Here is a 24551-nt window from a genome sequence, read left to right on the forward strand (position 1 = left end):
TTATGGCTGTTAGCATTTACCTTAATATTATTGAGGTGCTCCTATGTTGGGTGCATATATATTCACAATTGTTACATCTTCTTGGATTGATCCCTTTATCATTATTTAGTGTCCTTCTTTGTCTCTTGTAACAGTGTTTATTTTAAAGTCTATTTTGTCTGATATGAGTATTGATATTCCAGCTTTCTTTTGATTTCCATTTGCATGGGATATCTTTTTCCATCCCCTCATTTTCAATCTGTATGTGTCCCTAGATCTGATGTGGGTTGCTTGTAGATAGCATATATATGGGTCTTATTTTTGTATCTATTCTGCCAGTCTACGTCTTTTGGTTGGAGCATTTAATCCGTTTACATTTAAGGTAATTATCGATATGTATGTTCTTATTGCCATTTTGTTAATTGTTTTGGGTTTGTTTTTGCAGGTCTTTTTTCTTCCCTTCCTCTTTTGTTTTGTGATTTGATGTCTAACTTTAATGTTGTGTTTGAATTCTCTTTTCTTTTGTGTGTGTGTATCTATTGTAGATTTTTGGTTTGCAGTTACCATGAGGTTTTGATGGATTAGTCTATATACATATGCAAGTTTGTTTTAAGCCGTTGGTCTCTTAATTTCAAATCCATTTCCAATATCCTGCATTTGTACTTTCCTCATGTTTGCTGGTTTTGATATATTTGTGTGTGGATGATTTCCTATGTTTACTGTATGTTTGCCTTTACCAGTGAGCTTTCCCATTTCATAATTTTCTTGTTTCTAGTTGTGGCCTTTTCTGCCTAGAAAAGTTCCTTTAGCATTTGCGGTAAAGCTGGTTTGGTGGTCCTGAATTCTGTTAGCTTTTGCTTGTCTGTGAAGCTTTTGATTTCTCTGTCAAATTTGAATGAGAGCCATGCTAGGTAGAGTATTCTTGGTTATAGGTTTTTCCCTTTCATGACTTTAAATATATCATGTCACTCCCTTCTGGCCTGCATAGTTTCTGCTGAAAAATCAGCTGACAACATACAAGGGAACTCCCATAAGGTTACTTATTGCTTTTCCCTTGTTGCTTTTAATGTTTTCTCCTTGTCTTTAATTTTTGTCAGTTTGATTAATATGTGGCTTGGTGTGTTCCTCCTTGGGTTTATCCTCTATGGGACTCTGTGCTTCCTGTACTTGAGTGTTTCCTTCCCATGTTAGGGACGTTTTCAACTACTATCTCTTCACGTATTTCCTCAGGCCCTTTCTCTCTCTCTTCTCCTTCTGGGACCCCTATAATGCAAATGTTGTTGTGTTTAATGTTGTCCCAGAGGTCTCTTAGACTGTCCTCATTTCTTTTCATTCTTCTTTCGTTGTTCTGCAGCAGTGGTTTCCACCAATCTGTCTTCCAGCTCACTTATTCATTTTTCTAATTTATTCTGCTATTGATTCCTTCTAGTATGTTTTTCATTTCAGTGATTTTATTGTTCATCTCTGTTTGTTCTAAAGATTCTTAAACATTTCTTGTATCCTCTCAGTCTGTGCCTCTATTCTTTTTCCAGGATCTTGAATCGTATTTACTATCATTACTATGAATTCTTTTTCATGTAGATTGCCTATCTCAACTTCACTTAGTTGTTCTTTTGGGGTTTTATCTTGTTCCTTCATATTTTTCTGCTGTCTCATTTTGTCTAACTTTCTGTGTTTGCCATCTCCATTCCCCAGGCTGCAGGATTGTAATTCTTCTTGGTTCTGGTATGTGCCCCGTGGTGGGTGAGATTGATCTGGGGGCTTGTGCTGGCTTCCTGGTGGGAGGAACTGGTGCCTGCTCACTGGTGGGTGGAGCTGGGTCTTGTCCCTCTGGTGGGCAGGGCTATGTCAAGGGGTGTGTTTATAGGCAGCTTTTGGCTCAGGATGACTTTAGGCAGCCTGTCTGCTGGTGGGTGAGCTGTGTTCCCACCCTGTTTGTTGTTTGGCCTGAGGCATCCCAGCACTGAAGCCTGCAGCCTGTTGAGTGAGGCCAGTTCTCAGTGCCAAAATAGCTATCTCCAGGAGAGTTAATGCCTATGAGTATTCCCTGGGGCATCCGCCACCAATGTCCTTGCCCCTAGAGTGAGCCACAGCCAATCCCTACCTCCCCAGAAGACCCTCCAAGACTTGAAGATAGGTCTGGCCCACCCTCTTATGGAGTCACTGCTTTGCTCTGGGTTCCAGTTCCTGTGAAACCTTGTGTGCTTCCTCAAGAGTGGAGTGTCTGTTTCCCACTGTCCTGTGGAGCTCCTGCATTCAAGCCCCACTGGCCTTCAAAGCCAAATGTTCTGGGGGCTCCTCCTCCTGATGCCAGACCCCCAGGCTGGGGAGCATGACATGGGGCTCAGAACTCTCACTCCTGTGGGAGAACCTCTGTGAAATAATTATTTTCCAGTTTGTGGGTCACCTACCTGGCAAGTATGAGATTTTATTATATGGTGAAAGCACCCGTCCTGCCATCTCGTTGTGGCTCCTTCTTTGTCTTTAGAATACCTTTTTTTGTAGGTTCAAGCCTTTTTTGTCGATGGTTGTTCAGCAATCAGTTGTGATTGTGGTGTTTTCGTGAGAGGAGGTGAGCTCTAGTCTTTCCATTCTGCCATCTTGTCTCCTCTAGGCATCTAGATCTTCTATACCACATCTTTTTTTTCAATTCCTCTGTTGATGGACATTTAGGTTGCTTCCATGTCTTGGCTATTGTAAATAATGCTGCTGTGAACATAGGGGTGCATGTATCTTTTTGAATTATAGTTTTGTCCAAATATATGCCTAGGAGTAGGATTGCTGGATTATATGGCAACTCTGTTTTCAGTTGACGAAGCTCCAGTTTTCCATAGTGGCTGCACTAATTTACATTCCCACCAATAGTGTAGGAGCATTCCCTCTTCTTCACACCCTCTCCAGCATTTTTAACAAAATATTTTTGAGATTTATCCATATTCTGCATATATCAACGTTTTGTTCTGTTTTTAGAATGCTGAATAATATTTAATTGTATAAATATGCCACATTTGCCTATCTGTCCTCCTCTTGGAAGCTGTTTGGACTATTTCCGGTTTGGGGCTATTATGAATAAAGATATTATAAATATTCTTGTACAACTATTTGTGCAAATATGTGTGTCCATTTCTCTAGGGTAAATACCCAAAATGGAATTACTGATGTATATTTAACTTTGTAAGAAACTGCCGAACAGTTCTCTATGTTGGTTGTACCATTTAATCTCCCTGCAGTAGTGTATGAGGGTCTATCTACATGCTTCTTATTCTTTTTTTCTTTTCTTTTTCAGTTTTCTTCTTTCATTTTCAAATTTTCCTTTTCCATCAAAACTCATGGTCTTTCCATACTGCCATGTCTTCTTGTACTCTAAGGATGCTAGCAATTTTCTGAACTCTTATTCTGGATCCTGAAGTAGATGCTTTTCAGAGCTATGTTCATCTTCTTCTTTTTGATACTGCTTTCTCTTGTTTTGCAATATTTTTGTGAAGCTTCATCAGGGTTTCTCCTATTTAATATTTGAGAAAGTCCAGATCTGCCTCTGTTTCTTATAGACATGGTGAATGATCCATTCTTGGACCTGCTCTCTGTCCACAGTATAAGTTAAAGTTAAATAATCTACTGAAGTCCAAAGCAGAAGGACAGGTTTATACATAAAGGTCATGTTTAGGTAATACTGGTGCATAGGATGGCTGTTACAACAGAGACTATGTAAAATGCAACAACATTCTCCAAGTTAATATGATAATATATCATACTTAATCAAACCTTTAATCGGAAACCAACGTTACTTTTTCCCTTTTAAGCCAATCTTCATTAACCACTGCAACATGCCAGATATGTGCTAACCACCTCACACACATTTTTTTTCATTTAAGCCTCAAAACAAGGTTGTAACATAGACATTATTATAATTATTGTTATAGAAATTAGGAAACAAAGCCTTAGAAAATTAAGGTAATTTGCTCAGGGTCTTACAGCTAATAAGTGACATAGCTTTACCTAATCATTTTAGACAATCACTATACAACCCAAAATCAAGAACTGGAAATCATGTGATGAACTTAAATCATGGAGACCAAAATCCTAGAAAATTTGAAAGCAGTACATATGATTTTTGCATTTCTACCAAATTCTCAATTGATTGACAAAAACTCTTGGCCACTTTTTTTTTATTCATTTAAAGCTTTTCTGTGAAGTTAAAAATAACTGGTTTCCTGCCTTAATACCTGAGACTATATCCAGGTACTACACAATCTCAATGATTCAACGCTTAAATTCAAAATTTTAAGAATTTTAATTGCTCTGATTCATGTAAAATTTAGAAAAACTTCTAATCTAGCACACCTCTTTAAAATTATAGATAAATCATTTTGTATTATTGTATGTCTTACCAATATTGCTTGGTATAAAAATTAACTGAGACTTGAGTCATTGCAGAAAATGATAAAAACCATTACTGTCAATATGCAAACATTCTGGTGCTCTTACATATCAGGAAGACAGACGCATCAAGAATGAAAAATAAGACCTCGTGCCCCACAGCCATTTAAAAAAAATTTTTTTTAGTTCATTCACACACAGTGATTAAAAAAAAAGGTTCACAGTGGATGCCTAAACATTTGGGCCTGACTGACACTTCTAAAGTGAGCAGCACAGTACACACTCAAGAAAAACAATTCAAATGTACTGTGGAAAAAAAGGAGACATCACTAATTCATCAGCCACCTAGACTGTCCTTCAGCCTAGCAAACATCAGACTGCCTGTGGGAATTAGAATCTCATTTTGTTAAAAACTGCTTAAAAGCAAAGCATGCTTTGTAACATATCTTAGAGTTCTCCGTTATGGCATAGACTGAATTTGTGCTCACTACTGGCAAAGTTGAATAATTTTCTTTTGAGATAGTATTTGTGATGACACAGCTATTGAAAACCAAAAACATACAAATCCAAACCATTGAAATTTAGCAGGAAGGACAAAACAAACAAACAAAAAACAAGGACTTTTCAAAAAGAATCTCTAAAACACTTGAGAAGGACTTATCCTTTATAGCCCCGTGTCTGAATAGTAAACATGGTTAATGGCTTTCAAGAGGCTAATGTCATCAAAACTTTTCCCTTCGCATATACTTTCTTACTGCTTCCAACCTCATTATTTTATTAGCTCTAGATATGACTACCAGAAAATAAAACTAAGTCTTTTAAAACACAGAACTCTTACTTGAAAATTAGTCACATTTGAAAGTTACGCACTTAACCACTTTGCCATGGTTCTTCATGGGAAACTACTAACCTGTACCCAGCCCTATCTTCACTCCATGTTTCAGGACCTCTGGCACATTGAGAAGGCCGCTGCTGAGCCTGTAGAGAGAAGAGACAGTCAGAACAAGGAGACCCACGTGGGTCCAACAAGAGAAAGGCACTAACAAAAATGATGGTGATATCACTGAAAATTATGATTCCCATCTCAGCTCTAATGCTGACATAAACACATTAGTCAAATCAGACCATCCAGGGGCTTCCCTGGTGGCGCAGTGGTTGAGAGTCCGCCTGCCGATGCAGGGGACACGGGTTCGTGCCCCAGTCCAGGAAGATCCCACGTGCCGTGGAGTGGCTGGGCCCGTGAGCCATGGCTGCTGAGCCTGCGCATCCAGAGCCTATGCTCCGCAATGGAAGAGGCCACAAAAGTGAGAGGCCCGCGCACCACACAAACACAAAAAAATCAGACCATCCGAGTCCTGGAGTAAAAAAGGATCATGAAGGAGTTTGAACCATTGAGCAGAGGTTAATATCAGAAGGGCACAAAGCAGCAAGAATTAGAAGGGAGAGCAGGGGATCATTTGTAAGGAAAAATAAATGAAGAAATTAAATCTTGCAACTAGTTCAAAAATTTTTGTAATTTTTAATATTTTTTCAGCTTAAGATACAAATGACAAAATTCTAAGATATTTAAAGTGTACAACATGATGATCTGATATATGTATACATTGCGAGAGGATTTCCCCCCGCTGAGTCGACCAACACATCTATCACCTCACATATTTACCTTTTTTTTTTTTTTTTTTGCGGTACGCGGGCCTCTCACTGCTGTGGCCTCTCCCGCTCATGGAGCACAGGCTCAGCTGCCATGGCTTACGGGCCCAGCTGCTCTGCGGCATGTGGGATCTTCCCATACCAGGGCATGAACCCGTGTCCCCTGCATCAGCAGGCGGACTCTCAACCACTGCGCCACCAGGGAAGCACTATTTACCTTTTTTATTTGTGAGAACATACAAGTTCTACTCTCTTAGCAAATTTCAGTTATACAATATGGTGTTATCAACTATAGGTCTTTAATTTTTTTTTTAACCAACCCATCCTTCTATGCTAGAAAGTAGAAATTATAAAGCGTTGCCTTTCCTCTCTTCCTGGGATCATTTGTTGCCTTGAATGAGTAGCGACTTGCAAGATCAAAGAAAGAGGGGTATAGCTGGAAGAGGGGGTGCAGGTTGTAAGTCAGGGCCTGGTGGTTCAAATGCTACTTCTGAGGACAGCAGCAACTAGGAGAGATGGTTCCTGGACTGAATTCCGGAGCTCGTGACCCTGACTCAGTAGATGTGCCGCCTTTCTAAAGAGACAAAGAAAAACTAAAGCATCCTTAAAAGTCTGAGAAGATGCAAAGATCAAAGTAGTCTGCTTGAAAATCCACATAATTATCATTTTCAAACTGCCAGTGCACATGCAATAAATCTCTCAAAGTGGTTGGAGAAAGAGTAACAGTGACCATTCAAACCAAAATATTAGCCATAAAGAAATTTAACTTCAAACCTCAGTTTGCAAAACTGGGTCATGTTTTAATTTAGATGTTGTGTAACTAAACCCACAGGATGTTAAACCCTTCCCCTAACTGGTCACTAGACCATAATTATGGTCACTAAGCTGTACCTAGGCAAGATTCCCTGTTATGTACGGCCACTTTATGTCTGAAAACTAAAAGCCTCTGGAACCTCTCAAAACACTCCAGAAACACATTGCTGTGGCTCTCGTGCCTTTCCCATACTGCCACTGATGTAGAACTTTTTCATTTGCAAAGTTCCTAGACTTTTGACTGCTGGCACCTCCTACTCTTTGCCTGGAGGCCCTTTCACTCCGCTAGAGCCCGCTCTGCCCTTGATTGGGGAAGGTCCGAAGTTGCAGGGACTTCATGCTCCTTCGAACCCACCCAGCAGCCCTCCACCAATAACTAGTAAGTTTAGGTATAATTACTCCAGCTCCCCCACCCCTTGGGCAGGTTGTCTTTGAGGTCTGCTTTGTACACTGGCTTGCTGAGTTTTCCAGAAGGATTAAATTCCAGGAACCCATGGTGGTAACTAGCTTGGTGACGTGCTCTTTACTGTCTTCCTTCCCTTCTCTGTCTCACCCCATAAAGGTGCTTCCTGAGATCACCTCCCAAATAAATTACTTGTACATAAATCCTCACGTCATGTTCTGCTTCTGCAAGAACTCTAAAACAAGTAAGGATATGAAGTAAAACTACAGGCCAATATCACTGATGAACATAGATGCAAAACTCCTTAACAAAATACTGGCAAACAGAATCCAACAGCACATTAAAAGGATCATACACCATGATCAAGTGAGGTTTATCCCAGGAATGCAACGATTCTTCAATATACACAATCAATGTGATACACCATATTAACAAATTGAAGGAGAAAAACCATATGATCATCTCAATAGATGCAGAGAAAGCTTTTGACAAAATTAAATACCCATTTATGATAAAAACCCTCCAGAAAGTAGGCATAGAGGGAACTTTCCTCAACATAATAAAGGCCATATATGACAAACCCACAGCCAACATCATTCTCAACAGTGAAAAACTGAAACCATTTCCTCTAAAATCAGGAACAAGACAAGGTTGTCCACTCTCACCACTGTTATTCAACATAGTTTTGGAACTTTTAGCCACAGCAATCAGAGAAGAAAAAGAAATAAAAGGAATCCAAACTGGAAAAGAAGTAAAGCTGTCACTCTTTGCAGGTGACATGATACTATACATAGAGAATCCTAAAGATGCTACCAGAAAACTACTAGAGTTAATCAATGAATTTGGTAAAGTAGCAGGATACAAAATTAATGCACAGAAATCTCTTGCATTCCTATACACTAATGATGAAAAATCTGAAAGTGAAATCAAGAAAACACTCCCATTTACCACTGCAACAAAAAGAATAAAATATCTAGGAATAAACCTACCTAAGGAGACAAAAGACCTGTATGCAGAAAATTATAAGACACTGATGAAAGAAATTAAAGATGATACAAATAGATGGAGAGATATGCCATGTTCTTGGATTGGAAGAATCAACACTGTGAAAATGAATCTACTACCCAAAGCAATCTACAGATTCAATCCAATCCCTATCAAACTACCACTGCCATTTTTCACAGAACTAGAATAAAAAAATCTCACAGTTTGTATGGAAACACAAAAGACCCTGAATAGCCAAAGCCATCTTGAGAAAGAAAAATGGAGCTGGAGGTATCAGGCTCCCTGACTTCAGACTATACTACAAAGCTACAGTAATCAAGACTACAGAAATATAGATCAATGGAACAGGATAGAAAGCCCAGAGATAAACCCACGCACATATGGTCACCTTATCTTTGATAAAGGAGACAAGAATATACAGTGGAGAAAAGACAGGCTCTTCGATAAGTGGTGCTGGGAAAACTGGATAGCTACATGTAAAACAATGAAATTAGAACACTCTCTAACACCATACACAAAAATAAACTCAAAATGGATTGAAGACCTAAATGTAAAGCCAGACACTATTAAACTCTTAGAGCAAAACATAGACAGAACACTCCATGACATAAATCACAGGAAGATCCTTTTTGACCCTAGCGAAATGGAAATAAAAACAAAAATAAACAAATAGGACCTAGTGAAACTTAAAAGCTTTTGCACAGCAGAGGAAACCATAAACAAGACTAAAAGACAACCCTCAGAATGGGAGAAAATATTTGCAAATGAAGCAACTGACAAAAGATTAATCTCCAAAATTTACTAGCAGCTCATGCAGCTCAATATCAAAAAAACAAACAACCCAATCCAAAAATGGGCAGAAGACCTAAACAGACATTTGTCCAAAGAAGATATACAGATTGCCAAGAAACATTTGAAAGAATGCTCAACATCATTAATCATTAGAGAAATGCAAATCAAAACTACAGTGAGGTATCATCTCACACCAGTCAGAATGGCCATCATCAAAAAATCTAGAAACAATAAATGCTGGAGAGGGTGTGGAGAAAAGGGAACCCTCTTGCACTGTTGGTGGAAATGTAAATTGATACAGCCACTATGGAGAACAGTATGGAAGTTCCTTAAGAAACTAAAAATAGAACTACTATATGACCCAGCAATCCCACTACTGGGCATATACCCTGAGAAAACCATAATTCAAAAAGAGTCACGTACCACAATGTTCATTGCAGCTCTCTTTACAATAGCCAGGACATGGAAGCAACCTAAGTGTCCATCAACAGATGAATTGATAAAGAAGATGTGGCACATATATACAATGGAATACTCAGCCATAAAAAGAAACCAAATTGACTTATTTGTAGTGAGGTGGATGGACCTAGAGTCTGTCATACAGAGTGAAGTAAGTCAGAAAGAGAAAGACAAATACTGTATGCTAACACATATATATGGAATCTAAGGGGGAAAAAAAAGGTCATGAAGAACCTAGGGGTAAGATGGGAATAAAGACACAGACCTACTAGAGAATGGACTTGAGGACATGGGGAGGGGGAAGGGTAAGCTGTGACAAAGTGAGAGAGTGGCATGGACATATATACACTACCAAACGTAAAATAGATAGCTAGTGGGAAGCAGCCACATAGCACAGGGAGATCAGCTCGGTGCTTTTGTGACCACCTGGATGTGTGGGATAGGGAGGGAGGGAGACGCAAGAGGGAGGAGATATGGGAACATATGTATACGTATAACTGATTCACTTTGTTATAAAGCATAAACACACCATTGTAAAGCAATTCTACTCCAATAAAGACGTTAAAAAAAATCTAGCAGAAGCTAATAAATTTATTGAATGAATATATGAATGATCCACCCCAACCTGCCTCTAGCTCTGTTCTGAGCCAGCTAACACAAGAAATGAGAAATCCTTTCTGTATCTAATTGTGGAGCATGAATTCTTAGCCTACCGTCCAAGGATTGGCATTATGGAATCTATGAATTCCCTGAAATTAGATGCAGCATTTTTATGTCTATGGGCTTTTTTTTTTTTTTTTTTTTTGCATTACGCGGGCCTCTCACTGCTGTGGCCTCTCCCGCTGCGGAGCACAAACTCAGCGGCCATGGTTCACGGGCCCAGCCGCTCCGCGGCATGTGGGATCTTCCCAGACCGGGGCACGAACCCATGTCCCCTGCACCGGCAGGCGGGCTCTCAACCACTGCGCCACCAGGGAAGCCCTGTATGGGGGTTTTTTTCTGATGATCCAGACCACAAGTTTCATCTGATTCCCTTATGCATCTATAACCTTTCAAAGGTTAAGAACCAGGTTTAAATAAAAATTTTGTTTGCGCGAATTACAGCAGGACAAGTCCCCTCCTAAGTGCATCTCGTCAGATATAGCAGCATGACATTTACTGAAGGGTGCTGGCTTCTAGTAGCATTGCACCATTTCTGGTAATGTGCACATTTCTAGTAGTTTGTACAACACAAAGTATTAAGAGGTCAGTACACTCTCTCTGGAACACCTGGTTGGCACACCCACTCTTTCGGTCCTTAGCTCTAAGTTCTCAGTGCTATTGGTTTTGAACTCTATTTCCTATTGTTCTGTTTTGTGCAAACTCAGAAATTTTAAGAGATGTAGTGCTCTTCAAATGCATACTCTGCAAAAAATAGCCTCTTTTAAGTGCTGTCTCCCCAGTACAGTATAGGTAGGTGTCCTTCTATCTAGTTCATATCCCAATTGAACATAACTACGGAAGAGAGATACCGGAGGAATGACTGAGAAAACAAAGGTATTTGGCTGCTACTTTGCAACCCAAACGTTTATAATCTACTAATCAATAATTGCCTACTTACGATAAGTTAGAATTGGGACAATGCGAGATGGATGCTCCTCGTTCCCTGAATACATCCAGTTCTTCTTCAGAAAGGTAGCAGCCATGTGCCATCACTGTCTGGAGAGAAGAGCATCCTATGTGGAGTCTACCACTCAAAAATGCTTAAGTCAGTCCTCACTCACAGCAAGATACTATAGGTGCACATAAAAGCTGTGACTTATCTGTTATCATCTTCACAAGAACATTGATGATTACCTGTATGTATAAAATCACTGTGCCCAAGTTACACCTCAGAAAAGGCCTGTGAAAACATTGGATTACGAAAGTCCCACACATTTGTGGATCTTTTTCTCTCTTTTTTAATCTATAAAATAAATGAGGGTTGGTCCAGCTGACCTCTATGCAAGTAAAATTAACATGCAAATTGAAGGCTAATTTATTAATTATATAGAAATATATGTAGAGGAGGATGAAAATTATGATGTAGCATAAACAAGATCTGTGCAGAGTATTAACCTTTCAAATCAGTCACATTCAGATCTCTGAGCACAAAGTCCCTAAGAATTTATTTGCTGTAATAGTTAAACTCTCCATGCAGTTCATACATTTCATTAAATGCCAAGGCCAGGGGGTATATTGTTGTAATGAGGTCTCTCCTCACTCATATTAATTTTAATTAACTTAAAATTGTTTAATTATAAATGTAGTAATACTCATTTCTTTTACAAAGCAATCTTAGAGTGTTTAAAAATAAAAAGTAAAAAGTTCTCTGCTTTCTCCCTCAGGAAGGATCACTTTTAACGTTCAATGTATGTCTTCCAGTGTTTGGTAAGTGAGCACGCACCCGCACGTATACACACATATCAAACAATACTGTACAAACACTCTTCCTTGTAAGTCTGTATACTTCATTCTTTGTGAATGTTGGATAAAATTCTAATTATGTATGTTCTATAATTTAAACAATTTCCCACTGATAGCCATTTTTTAACTTTCATATGTAATTAACATCCCTATTCATAGTCCTTACAGAATGGATCTTCAGAAATACATTTTCTAACTCAAAGGAATGCACATTTACATTCTAATGGATACTGACAAAATGTCCTTGGACCACATGACATTCCCACCTCAAAGAAGCTTTTAGATTTATTTACCGATAAATGTAATGATTTATTCATTAGGGATGAAACTTCAGGCCCATTTTTAATTCTATGCACACATGAATATGCACACTCTGTACTTGAGTTTGGGAAATGCATGTGTGTTATAGAAGATTTCTACTGAGATTTTAAAATTTAGATAAATATGCTGTACTTCATATAGATTATATCATGATGTACAACTTACCTTATTTGTCAAAAGGTTGTTTTTATCATACACATCTGTGTAGTTTTTGTAACCAGGGTATAAGTTTTTCACAGCTTTAACTTCATCACGATTTTCACTTACATGGCTCTAAAAGAAAAGAAATATTTTCAATTTTTTAATGTAAAATACCATTAGAAATTATACTTCCTACCCCCAAATGATATGGATGGTTTCTACTTGCCTATGTAAAAAAAAATGAAGATTCTTGTGTATTTTATTTGAAACAATTCTTATTATATAAGATATATATGACAAAGAAACTATGAAAATGTAATTATATGAACATGTAATATCCTAACCCTAACCCATGTGATGTTTTTCTGACAAAGTCTTTTCAAATTCCAAACTATAGCAAGAATAAGTAAAAATAAAAAGTACTCCTTGTAGAGAGTCAAGAGCCTAGCTATTCATGGTCGATCACCTACTACTTCTGGTGTTGGCTGTTTAAGAAGAGTTCATTGGCCATCAAAAGGACAGAGCATGGTTCACTCATAGAAAGCTGAAATTTGAAATAAAAAGCTGAATTTTAGCCCAAGTTCTGACCCTAGTTATGTGTCTTAGGGTTGAGTCCATTGTTTTCTCTTTGGGCCTCCATGTTCTCATCTCTCAAAGCGTTGGGATAGATGAGTGATTTTCCAAATTCTTTCAGCTTTAGATGTGTTATTCTTCTCTAAAAAATCATAGAAATTCAATATGTAAACAGCATAAACAAGTTGCTACGCAGGATGAAGCAGGGTTAGGACTCTGGGACCCTATCCCCATTCTATCCCCTTTGTCAGCTTCCAGGATGAGTTCTTCTGCAGGGAACAGCTGGAAAATAACAGAGCTAGGCAGTCCTGCGGTCGTCAAGAAAGAGCCTATAAGAATCCACACGCAAGCAAAACAAGTGAGTCCTGGCCCCCGCACTGTCCTTTCTCCAGGGCACCACAAACATGAGACTGCAGACACAACGTAAGTGTCACCATCCCAACCCCTCACCTAAAACAAAAATCATTTCTGACCAACTGGTGATGACCATATATTATGGGAAATAACTCATGAGCAAGTTACCACTTCCAAGAACAGCAATGCCATTTCCCTTTCTCCTTGAGGTAGAGTATGCATAACCAAATAAATGAAAGAAAACAACAGCATTGGACTAAAAACAGAATGTTCTACCTGCAGAATGAGTTCTATCCTTGGCCTTGAGGAACTCCAGACCACTGAAGAAATGGGCATGGGCATCAGAAGAGATTTGTGTTATTTTGATAGATTTGAGTATATGCAGTTATACACATATATACAACGCCAGTAAGTATATACTTGATTTTGTTGTGTGTTTCTGGGATTCAGGACACACAAACCCAAAATATGCCACCTTGGGATACTGAATACTTTATGCTGAAGGGGTTTGAGAAAATGGTAGAAGCAGGAAGGTCACTCTGATTTTGCCCCCACCCTTTTCCCCTGTGACCGGAGCACAGGCTCTCGTAAATGAGAGGTGCCCGCCCTATACATAGAGGAAAGGAGCATCCTTATCTCTGAAGACAAAGGGAACCAAGAAGAAACAGGCCTTGCTAATACACTTACCTCGTACTCCTTAACTTATGTTCCTCGAGAACTGTACACTTGTCACCACACCTAACATAAAAATACTCAGGTCTGTTTCTTTGTGTCTTTGTTTCCTTATAAAGGCTCCTGTGCCATGTAAACCTTATATGAAATAAATTTGTATGCTTTTCTCTTGTTTAGCTTTGTCAGTTTAGTTTTCAGGCCCAGCCAGGGACCCTAAATAGGTCAAGGATAACTTTTTCTTCCCCTGCAATCGTGTGGGACTGAATATCACAGCCCATCAAAAAAAAGGGAAAAAATGAAAATAGTTAATGAGTCCTAACAAATCTTAAAAAAAAACCCAAAAAACTTCCACCCTAAAAAATGATAAAGGATCTATGTGTTGCCTTTCCCTGACATGCCCTTTAAGATAGCTCTTAAGAGGGAGAATTTTAGTGCAGTATGTAATGAAGTTTGGATGGGGGAAGGGGAGCTCCCAATTTTAACCCAGCTGGAAGATTTAGAAACTGTTTTATTCCTAAATTGCAACCGCTTAATGACAAAGTAAGATACACTGTTTTGTTCCTGATTTTAAATTAAGAAACTTGGAACAAAAGGGCTTTTAAATCCATTTTGGTAAGGTGGAAATTAGGTTCTTTTTGCTTTTCAAATAATAGACGGTTCCTCCAAAAAGGAAGGACTAGAACACTGAGAAAGTATCAAATAAAAGAGAGCAGGAAAGAAATGCATTAAATGTATCCTACAGAGAACAGGTAACCAGTTTGCCATTGATCTTGCTTGGTTACTTAAGATGTTCTCACCTTTAGGAGCCAGATCAGAGAAGATTGAAGGAAAAGGAACTTCAGGTTTCTTAACTTTTTTTAACTAAAAAATTAAAGAACTAGATTTAGGTGATATCTGTAAGGGACCTTACGTCCTATGATGCTGTATCTTGAGATCTTATGGGGCTAAAGGTAGGCCGCCCCCATGAACCCGCGCCCCCTGCATCGGCAGGCGGACTCCCAACCACTGCGCCACCAGGGAAGCCCATGTAGATTATTTTGAGTTAAAAACCAATCAATGCCCGAAAGACTCAGGAAGAACCTTTGAACTCCCTCCTTACCACCTAAAAGAATTTAAGATAGGAGGGCTGTCCCAGGAAGGAGCTATTACCATAGATAACTGTAGTAAGGTATTAGGCATGGTAGACAAGAGGAACCTAGCAAGCCCATTTAATCAAACTTGTCTGTGTCCCATTGTCTTTGAATGGTTCAGCAAACTTTTGTTTACCAAATATTAACTCTTTTTATCTTCCAGTGAATTACCTTATTTCCCCTTGAAACCTCAGACCCCTGTTTCCTTCTACTTAGTCCAGAATATATATATACCCCACCTTGCCTTGCTGTCTTTGGAATTCTTCATACTTTATGTGGATTTTCTGTATGCACATAATAAATTTGATTTTCTCCTGTTAATCTGCTTTATGTCACGTTAATTGCTAACCAAAAGAACTAAAAGAGAAAAGGGGAGACCCACCTCCTCCATCATCTCAGTAAAAGAATTGGAGATTACTGCCAGAATTTAGGGTACAGAGAAGTCTTGCAGGTCTAGACAGAGGCAAATAGGAGAAAAACGCCCACCTGAATGTGCAAATCATGGGTCTTCGCGATGTTTCCAAGTTCACCCAACAAAGTCTCAGAGCAGGAAAGGGAAAAACGTGGTGTCACTATGGGCTGCACTCTAGAATACTGGAAATAATCAAAAACACTTGGTAAGGAAATGCATATCATACCACAAAATGATTTTATGTCTTCATCTCTAGGGACAGTCCTTCATTCCAGGAGTGGGTAGAAGTGCTGGATTTCATGGAAATGGCTCACGGACGAGAACAAGGAAGGGTATATTCTGTAGCACCAAGTTCAATGGAAGAAGATCCCATCTCAAACGCAAGGCACGTGAAGGCTCAGACCAGGCCTAGACTGGGTGGCTTTTATGAAGAGAATTAGGAGGCAGAGGAGACGTTTTAAAGGAGAGTGCTGGGAAGACTAAGAATGAAGTGGTAGCCTGTTCCCCTTTCTACATCTTGGGGTGGTATGCTGGCCATGGCCTCCCTGAGGACTTTTCCTTAGTTGCAGGCATGGCTCTGATGTCACCTTTGTGGCTGAGCAGTAGAGAAGGACTCATAGAAGAGCAGCAAGGATAAGGATCCACAAAGCTGCACCTAGGTCTCCCAAGATTAGACTGAAAGAAATACTGAGCTTTCCTATGGCTTCCAGTCAGACCTTAAAAAATGGTGAGGGAAGAGTCTGGTTTGCAAATCTAAGAGACGGCACAGCAGAGCCATAGACAAGCCTGCTGGGGGTGGGACAGAAAACAGCACTGTCTTCACAGGATCACCAACACCAGGGCACTGTGGAACGGGGGTGCCTGGCTGAGTGCCTGCAGGCCACACGACATGCACGCATCTGTGGACCAAGGCAGTCTGGCTGGGGCATCAGGGCTGGACACCACCTGTGTTTCAGACCAGATCAGGGGGTACAAGAGGCCACAGCCAATGGTGATGTAGCCAACAAACCATGCCACAGCATCCAGTTGCCACCAATCTGTCTACATGCATGAAGCCCTCTCCCGCCTCCCCACCGGCCTGTCCTATGAAATTAGAAGGTCCCAGAGGAGAGGGAGGGAAAACCACTGAGAAAGTAAAAAATGCCTGACCTTCCTGAGCTGAGCTGATGCATCCACCATGAAAACAATTTAAGGCTTTAGGAAAATACTTCTGCATGCATGGAATAGGCCAAATGTACACAGGCTAACCTCTACCAAACAGCTTAAGAACAAATCCTACAACTAACAGGAAGGCAATTTAAAAGCGAGCTGGGAACAAGTTTACTTACATTCCTTTGGAGCATTTCTGACACAAATCTGAAATAAAGCAACAAACGGGAAGTTAGAACATTCAGGCATTTTTGAAATTAATGTTTTAAAAGCACGAAAACATGAGCCTTACATGTCCTAATTTCCATGTAAACATTTCTAATGCTGCACATGTTTCACCACCACTAATTAAGGATTAGCAAGCAGTAATTACCCTGCTTTCTCATTTGCAGCCAGAGCGATGGAGTGCAAAATCACAGGGAAATGCAATTTTATCATCCAACATCAGCCGGGCTGTTCACAAGTATTCCCACAGCGCTCAAGCCATTCTACTAGCTTAAGCTCTGTTTGGGGGAATACTGCAGTATGTTATGTTCCATGGATATCAGAGTCATGGAGTCCTACGTATCTGGAGGTGTTTAGAAGCCATGGGGCTCTCTACTCCCAGTTTCCCTAAAGTGGAAGCTGCTTGCTCACAGAATCACAATAGCATCATTTATTTTCAAAGGCTGAGTCCTACTGGGCATGGATGTTGGAGTAAAGCAGAAGGAACAGGCCAGACATGGTTGTGAAATGGGTAGTGACAGGGATGGTGATCTTACCAATTGTATCTGCAGGGATGGTGGTATCCATAGGGCCTATGAAATGACTGTTTCTGCCCTGGCTGGAAATATTTATGAGCTATAGCTTCCTGCTTTCTGGTAATCCTTTGTTTAAGAATAAAATGTGAATCAGGGTTCACTGTTCCCACAAACACAGCTTCATAGAAAAGTTGAGCATATGGCCAAATGCTAAAGGGAAAGTGTGTGCTTCCTTCTCTTTCTGGGAACATAGCAGCACCTAAGCCACCCTTTACAGAGGACACACTTAAGGTGAAGGAGGCCTGGGGAATGGAGAAAAGCTGGACTTCTCAAACTTGCATCAGGATATGTTTGGTCTTAGGCAAGATTTAAAGCTAAAGAATTTTCTTCTATATCTCTTGGATGTTGAATGTCATACAACACAATTCCTTGTCAAATCCTCAAGGCACAATGGAAAAGCCATTAAAGAAATATAGAAAAAGTACCTATGGTATCACTAGCATATCCCTGTGTAAAATAAAAAGAACGTAACAAAAGCACATGATCCCAAGCAACAGGATGACCCACAACCAAAAGTAATTTAATGAGCAGGCCACAGACACTTAGGTGCAAGTTTAATCTACAGGAGAAGCCCCAATCTACAACGAATGACAGGGAGTGGGTAAATCATTTACTTTTTAAAAAATCCTTCATTTTATAAAGGGATTTGCCCTAGGACTCCTATAACAAGTTCCCAGAGGCTTTAAAATATGATTTGATATACAAAAATAGTACTGACATGCAACATTTGCCTTAGGATCAGATCAATTTCATGAAGTTAGGCAAACCCAGGCAGTGATACATGTGCACATTCTGCCTGGGTTAAAGAGGTTTCTTTTTCCCATCTCCAACTCCATCCGTAAGACAAATCAAGACAAACATACCTCTCTGTTTCCTTGATTGATTCCTCAGTGGTTTCCTTGTATTCTGGAACAGTGTCATTCAAATCCATGCAGACTTTGCCCACAAATGCCCGCTGCCCGAATTTATCTGTGAGACACACACAAAAAGAATCTAAAGTCATGTTTCTTTCCCAAACTGTACCTTTCCTAAGCCTCTTTAAAACATCTTAAATTAAAATCGTTATAAAAACGTAAGTGAGAACGTAAACGATCATCACACCATTTAAGAACAGTAACAACAAGACCTCGATCAATTCTGTAAGTAGTAAAGGTTCTCCCATTAGCACCTTACTCCTCTGATTACTCCCAGAATGAAGGATATTATTTGCTTAAGGTCTAAACCCAGATGTGCCCAGTGTCCTCCTCTATGTGCAGGGTTATGAGGACTATACCCAATAATGTATGTAAAGTGGCTGGCACGTGGGCTTAGAAAAGATACTGTCGCTATTCTTAAGTGTAGCAGTGCCAATATCATTATCTGTGGGGGATTTTACTTACTCCTACCAGCAGTTCTCAGCACTGAAGAACCTCATGCTTATCAAAGGTGCTAGAGGAATTCTGTTTCAGCTAGAAAGTTGATGCTACATGAGGCAATGTTCATTTTTTCAACAATGTCTCCACCTCTGTCTTGAGTCTTTCAGAAGTCTTTCTTATCTCTCTCTTTCCCCTGTAATTCACTGTAATACCTGGCCATTAGATTACTCTTCCTTAAAACACCACCTTCATCACATACCTCATCTCGCTGAAAACTTTTTTGAGTCTGATGCATATTTGAATCTCTCCAGAGACTGAACCATCCCCTCTGCCCAACCTCTCCCATCCCACCATGCCATGAATCCTTCCCTTTAGTTCAGCTACTCTGTTCCCTGCCTCCTGTATATCCACTATGAACGTTCCTGTCCCCATACCCATACCCCCATGTCATCTTTCCTGTCTGAAAGGCATTTTCCTCTCTCCTCATTTTATCTTCCCTTCAAAGGCCAATTTAAAGATCCCTTCAATGAAATCTTCCCAGGTGATCCAATTCTGGGTTCATTCTGTCTCCTCCAAAATTTGCAATATTTACTTTCAGTGTCACCCTTGAGGTCTTTGGTATAAACTACCTTGGCCAGCAAGCAGTAGTGTCAGCACATCAGTCAACAGTATTTACTGAGCACCTGCTATGTGCTAGGCACTGTACTGGGTACAAGTTTTGGAATCATCAGTGTAAATCCAGTCTCAGCTCTGCTTACTAGCTGTGTGACTCAGGCATGTTACATAACCTCTCTGAGCATCAGTTTATCCATCTGTAACACAAGGAGCTGAATAACTGCTCCAGAAGGCTGTTTGCAACTGAGCTGAACTAATCCACGTAGAGTTCTTTGCACAGTACCAGGCATCTAGTAAAAGCACTACAGCCATTACTAAAGTCATTAATCAATGCATGTACCTATTAATCAGTTAATCCTGTCTGGTTCCTCAAGGGCAGAGACTATTTTCCATTTTACTGTGTTCCCTGCATCTAGCGTAGTGCCCTGAGTCTAGCCAACAGCTAAGATCTATCTGCTGATAGATAAACTGTTGCTATTGCTAGAATTAGTAAACCTGCTCCAAAAAGCCCTAAATTAATACACAAAATTCAGACCCATTTACATCTTTCTGCAGCCAAAAACTAAAAGTAAATAAATTACTTAAACAATAGAAAGAGTTCAAGGGCCACAGTGATACACAAATACCTAATTACTTGCAAGAAATGCAGTGCTTAAATTCTAGCAATTAAAAGGCAGGACTGCTCACAAGTGTAAGTCACTGCCGGCATGGTCTAGACATGCTTCATGTGCCCGTAAATCAGCCTTTCATCTCCTCACCTGTAATTTCCGCAAGGAGCAGCGATGAGTCAGTGTGAATTGTTGCAAAGTAACAAGCTGTGGTGGTTCCATTCTTTAGTGTTCTCCTCTAAAAATAAATCACAAAAACCATGAATCGCCTGTGCCCAGAAGAGTCACATGGTATATACAGATGAAAATGGAATTTTAGTTTTCAATTTTAAGATGCTTTTATTTAAAGGCATGCCATCTCAATATGAAATGTAGTTAAGGCAAATGGTAAAAGTATTTATATTTTAAAAGTGTTAGCTAGAGGAGAAGTTGATGCTTTCGATTTCCTGGATTCACACAGTTCTGTGTTGCAGAATTTATAAAATGTGATACTAATTAATTCCTTATTTTTTTAGGACTGTTTAAGAATATGCAAACTTTATTGCATCTGGGAGTGAATAAATGAGATTTTTCTAGCAATTACAGGATACAGTTATTCAGCCAGATTTTTAGTTCATCCTAGCAGAATGATAAATGTATCCATCTCTCTTCCTCAGCAAATCTCTACTAAAATACCAGTAAAGGAGTATAACATTTATTAAACCATAAGCAGACAGGAGACATGAGCAGCGGAAATATTTCAACATCTTCTCGGAAGAAAAAACAAGTATAAGAACCTGGAGGCAACTTGGAAAGAGAAAGGAGCATGTGGTTGTTAACAGGGAATTGGCTGAAAGTCTGTATACAGATAATTAAACCTTGGCAGGACTCTCTTCCCTGCTGAAATCAGCCAACCACCCCTAACCTGCTCCTTGCAGAAGAGATTTACCCTTTGTAGAAATTGGATAGTATTTAGAGGGTTCCAAGCCCAAAAGGACAAGGTGAGGCATCGGCTGAAAAGAAGAGGTTTAAGTGGACATCTGGCTGACCTCTGGGACCCTTGATCATCTTCCCCAAAATGCCACATGTACTGTTTCCACCAGTCCTGGCAGGACTGAAGGACTTCTTCCTAGAGAAGATGAATGGCTCTAGAAGGAAAATGTCCTCACGACTTTTGGGACCCACAATTTAAAGGGCTGTTTACTACCTTCACTGTTCATCATATAATGAAGTTTACCAGTCAACAAATGCTACCCCACCCAGATCTTCCAATCAGCATCTTGGAGCATCACACTTAAATATGAATGTGCATTTAAGGTTCAACGGACACTGGAGGAGGGCTTCCCTGGTGGCGCAGTGGTTGAGAGTCTGCCTGCCGATGCAGGGGACACGGGTTCGTGCCCCGGTCCAGAAAGATCCCACATGCCGCGGAGTGGCTAGGCCTGTGAGCCATGGCCGCTGAGCCTGCGCGTCCGGAGCCTGTGCTCTGCAACGGGAGAGGCCACAACAGTGAGGGGCCCACGTATCGCCAAAAAAAATAAATAAAAGAGCTCTCCAAAAGTAAAAATGTTAAAAATGAAATATGGGAGTCAACAGAAGGTTAAATGAGAAGAGAATTTCTCAGAGAAGAAATATGAAAGTCAAGGATGAAAAGATAAAAAAAAAAATGCTCAATCTAAGAGATCTAACATTTAGAATAAAAGTTCTAAAAAAAAAATTTTTTTTTTTAAAGGAAATGAAGGGGGTGAAATTGTCTGAGAAATAATACTAGTCTCTCCAAACTGAAAACCCTCATAGAATGCTCAGTTCAGTGCATGAAAAACAGAAGCCAAGTAAGGCATATAATTGTGAGATATTAAGTCTACAAGTAAAGTGAAGATTCTGAAAGGTTCCAGAGAAAGAAAACCAGTCATAGACAAATGGCAGGAAACACCAGTGATGCTGAAAACAGAACAATGGCTTTAAAATTCTGGAGGAAAGTTTTTTTTAATTTTTAAAAAATTTATTTTATTGAAGTATAGTTGATTTAAGGAGGGAAGTTATTTTAAAGTAGAATTTTATACCCTTGTAAATTATCAGTCAAGTGTGAAAATAGGATAGAGATATATGATTAGATACACAAAATCTTGAATGTTTTTCTCCTTTAAGAGCTTAGAAAGCTCCTAGAAGATGTGTTTTTAAAAAATGTGAGAGTAATGCAAAGTAAAAGAACTTCTTAGGTCCAGAAAATGGGAATTAAACACAGAGGAGAACCAAAGGGAATGCCCAGATTACAGCAGTGCCAGAGACAATCCCGACCAGAGTGAAACAAAGGAACAGAAGGCAGTGGGAAGAGTTTGAGAAAGAAATCAGAACTGATATTGACTGACTTGTCTCAGCACTTGGAAAAGTACTGATTGACCTGAGCAGGGTCTGTCTTAAGCAGAAGCTTTTCCTTCTTCTTCTTTTTTAAAATTTTAAGACATTTTTTAAGAGCAGTTTTAGGTTCACAGCAAAATTGAGAGGAAGGTACAGAGATTTCCCATATGCCCCCAGCCCGCACACATAGCAGAAGCTGTTTAAAGTGCAGAGGAAAAACGGCACTGGAGTTCTTGCTTCTTGCATATTATGACCTGCGTGACCTTGAGAAAGTTGCTTTACATTCTCAACATCAGTTTCCTCATTTGTGAAATAAGAGGACTCTTGACTAGAATGGGGTTGGATTAGAAACGTAAACGTCTGCAGGAGGAAAATACTTTGGACTTAAAGTAATAGGGAAGAACATGCCTTATCCTAGCAGCCTCTATTCAGCTTCAGCCAACTGTTAAAAGAACAACAACAAAAAAGAGAGACCAGTGATGTCAGTTAGTAATGAAGGGCAAGAGAATTAGGAAAACTGGATTTTAATGTCAATCTTTTCAGACTTTAAGGCACATAAAAAAATATTTCTGGCTGCAAGTAAAGGATGTTTATATAGCCTGTCACCTATAGAAAAGGATGCGCTAGCTTGCTACCATAATCACACACCCAAGAGAAAAGTTAACACCATGACAGAGGCATCAAATTCAATCTCCAGCAACCAGAGAAGTGCCTGGATCTTCGTGTGTGCCTAGTAAATATTGTTGAATGAACTCATGAGGAATCAGACTTACTAAATCAACAAGAGGCAAAAAATGATCTAAAATAAGCATTGTTATGTGCATAGAATAGGACATTGTATCCTTGACAGAGGAACAGGCTACTGTAACAGTGAGAGTGAATTTAATAACTTGCCAATTTGGGCCACTGGCATTCTCTGAGAATGTAGCGCAAAAGTATACACAGAAGCTTCACTATTTTTCTAAGAAGAGTTGCTGAAAGAAAGAACAGATTGGAGGGAAGAATATACTAAGAGCAAGGGAAATGGGCTGGGGGGGGTGGCAAAGAAAATAAATGAACGTGCATGCACAAGAAAGAGAGAGAAGGAAATTCATTTCCCAGAACAGAAGTAATACTATATTAAAGAAAATGGACTGAAAAAACCAAAAACAAAAACATATCTATAAGTGAAATTTCAGAACCTCAAGAATGAAGAAAATCCTGAAGGCCAGCAAATTAGCTAGAAGGGAATGACAATCAGATTGACATCAGCACACTGGATGCTGGTGGGAAAAGCATTTTAAAGAGAATTCTCTCTGTAGCTGAAGTGCATCATTCAAGAGTCAGAAGAAAGTAACACCATTTTTGGTAGTTCAAGGATTTGGATTGTTTGTCACCCACCTTATTGGAAAACATTATCATCGTCTAAGAATATACATCCAAAACAAAGACAGAGGATCCAAATTTAAAACATTTTAGACATCCACCAGAGGGCAGACAGCAGAAGCAAGAAGAACTACAATCCTGCAGCCTGTGGAACAAAAACCACATCCACAGAAAGATAGACAGGATGAAAAGGCAGAGGGCTATGTACCAGGTGAAGAAACAAGATACAACCCCAGACAAACAACTAAATGAAGTGGAGATAGGCAACCTTCCAGAAAAAGAATTCAGAATAATGATAGTGAAGATGATCCAGGACCTCGGAAAAAGAATGGAGGCAAAGATCGAGAAGATGCAAGAAATGTTTAACAAAGACCTAGAAGAATTAAAGAACAAACAAACAGAGATGAACAATACAATAACTGAAATGAAAACTACAGTAGAAGGAATCAATAGCAGAATAACTGAGGCAGAAGAACGGATAAGTGACCTGGAAGACAGAATGGTGGAATTCACTGCTGTGGAACAGAATAAAGAAAAAAGAATGAAAAGAAATGAAGACAGCCTAAGACACCGCTGGGAAAACATTAAACACAACACCATTCGTATTATAGCGGTCCCAGAAGGAGAAGACAGAGAGAAAGGACCCGAGAAACTATCTGAAGAGATTATAGTCGAAAACTTCCCTAACATGGGAAAGAAAATAGCCACCCAAGTCCAGGACGTGCAGAGAGTCCCACACAGGATACACCCAAGGAGAAACACGCCAAGACACACAGTAATCAAATTGGCAAAAATT

The 24551-nt window shown here is 39.6% G+C and overlaps 1 protein-coding gene across 1 annotated transcript in view; it reads right to left on the minus strand.

Moving 5' to 3' along the window:
- The window catches only part of GDA (guanine deaminase), a gene marked incomplete at both ends in the record, with an annotated part of 130480 nt that overhangs the window by 38288 nt on the left and 67641 nt on the right, over positions 1-24551 (minus strand). The window contains 7 exons of the mRNA XM_082842150.1: positions 5267-5334; positions 11079-11176; positions 12410-12517; positions 15601-15708; positions 16855-16882; positions 18339-18444; positions 20204-20291. Of these exons, the coding sequence (XP_082698276.1) occupies positions 5267-5334; positions 11079-11176; positions 12410-12517; positions 15601-15708; positions 16855-16882; positions 18339-18444; positions 20204-20291 (604 nt within the window). The remainder of the gene's footprint in view (positions 1-5266; positions 5335-11078; positions 11177-12409; positions 12518-15600; positions 15709-16854; positions 16883-18338; positions 18445-20203; positions 20292-24551) is intronic.

Source organism: Leucopleurus acutus, assembly GCF_964270905.1.
Source record: "Leucopleurus acutus genome assembly, chromosome: 7".
In the NCBI taxonomy this organism is placed as follows: Eukaryota; Metazoa; Chordata; class Mammalia; order Artiodactyla; family Delphinidae; genus Leucopleurus; species Leucopleurus acutus.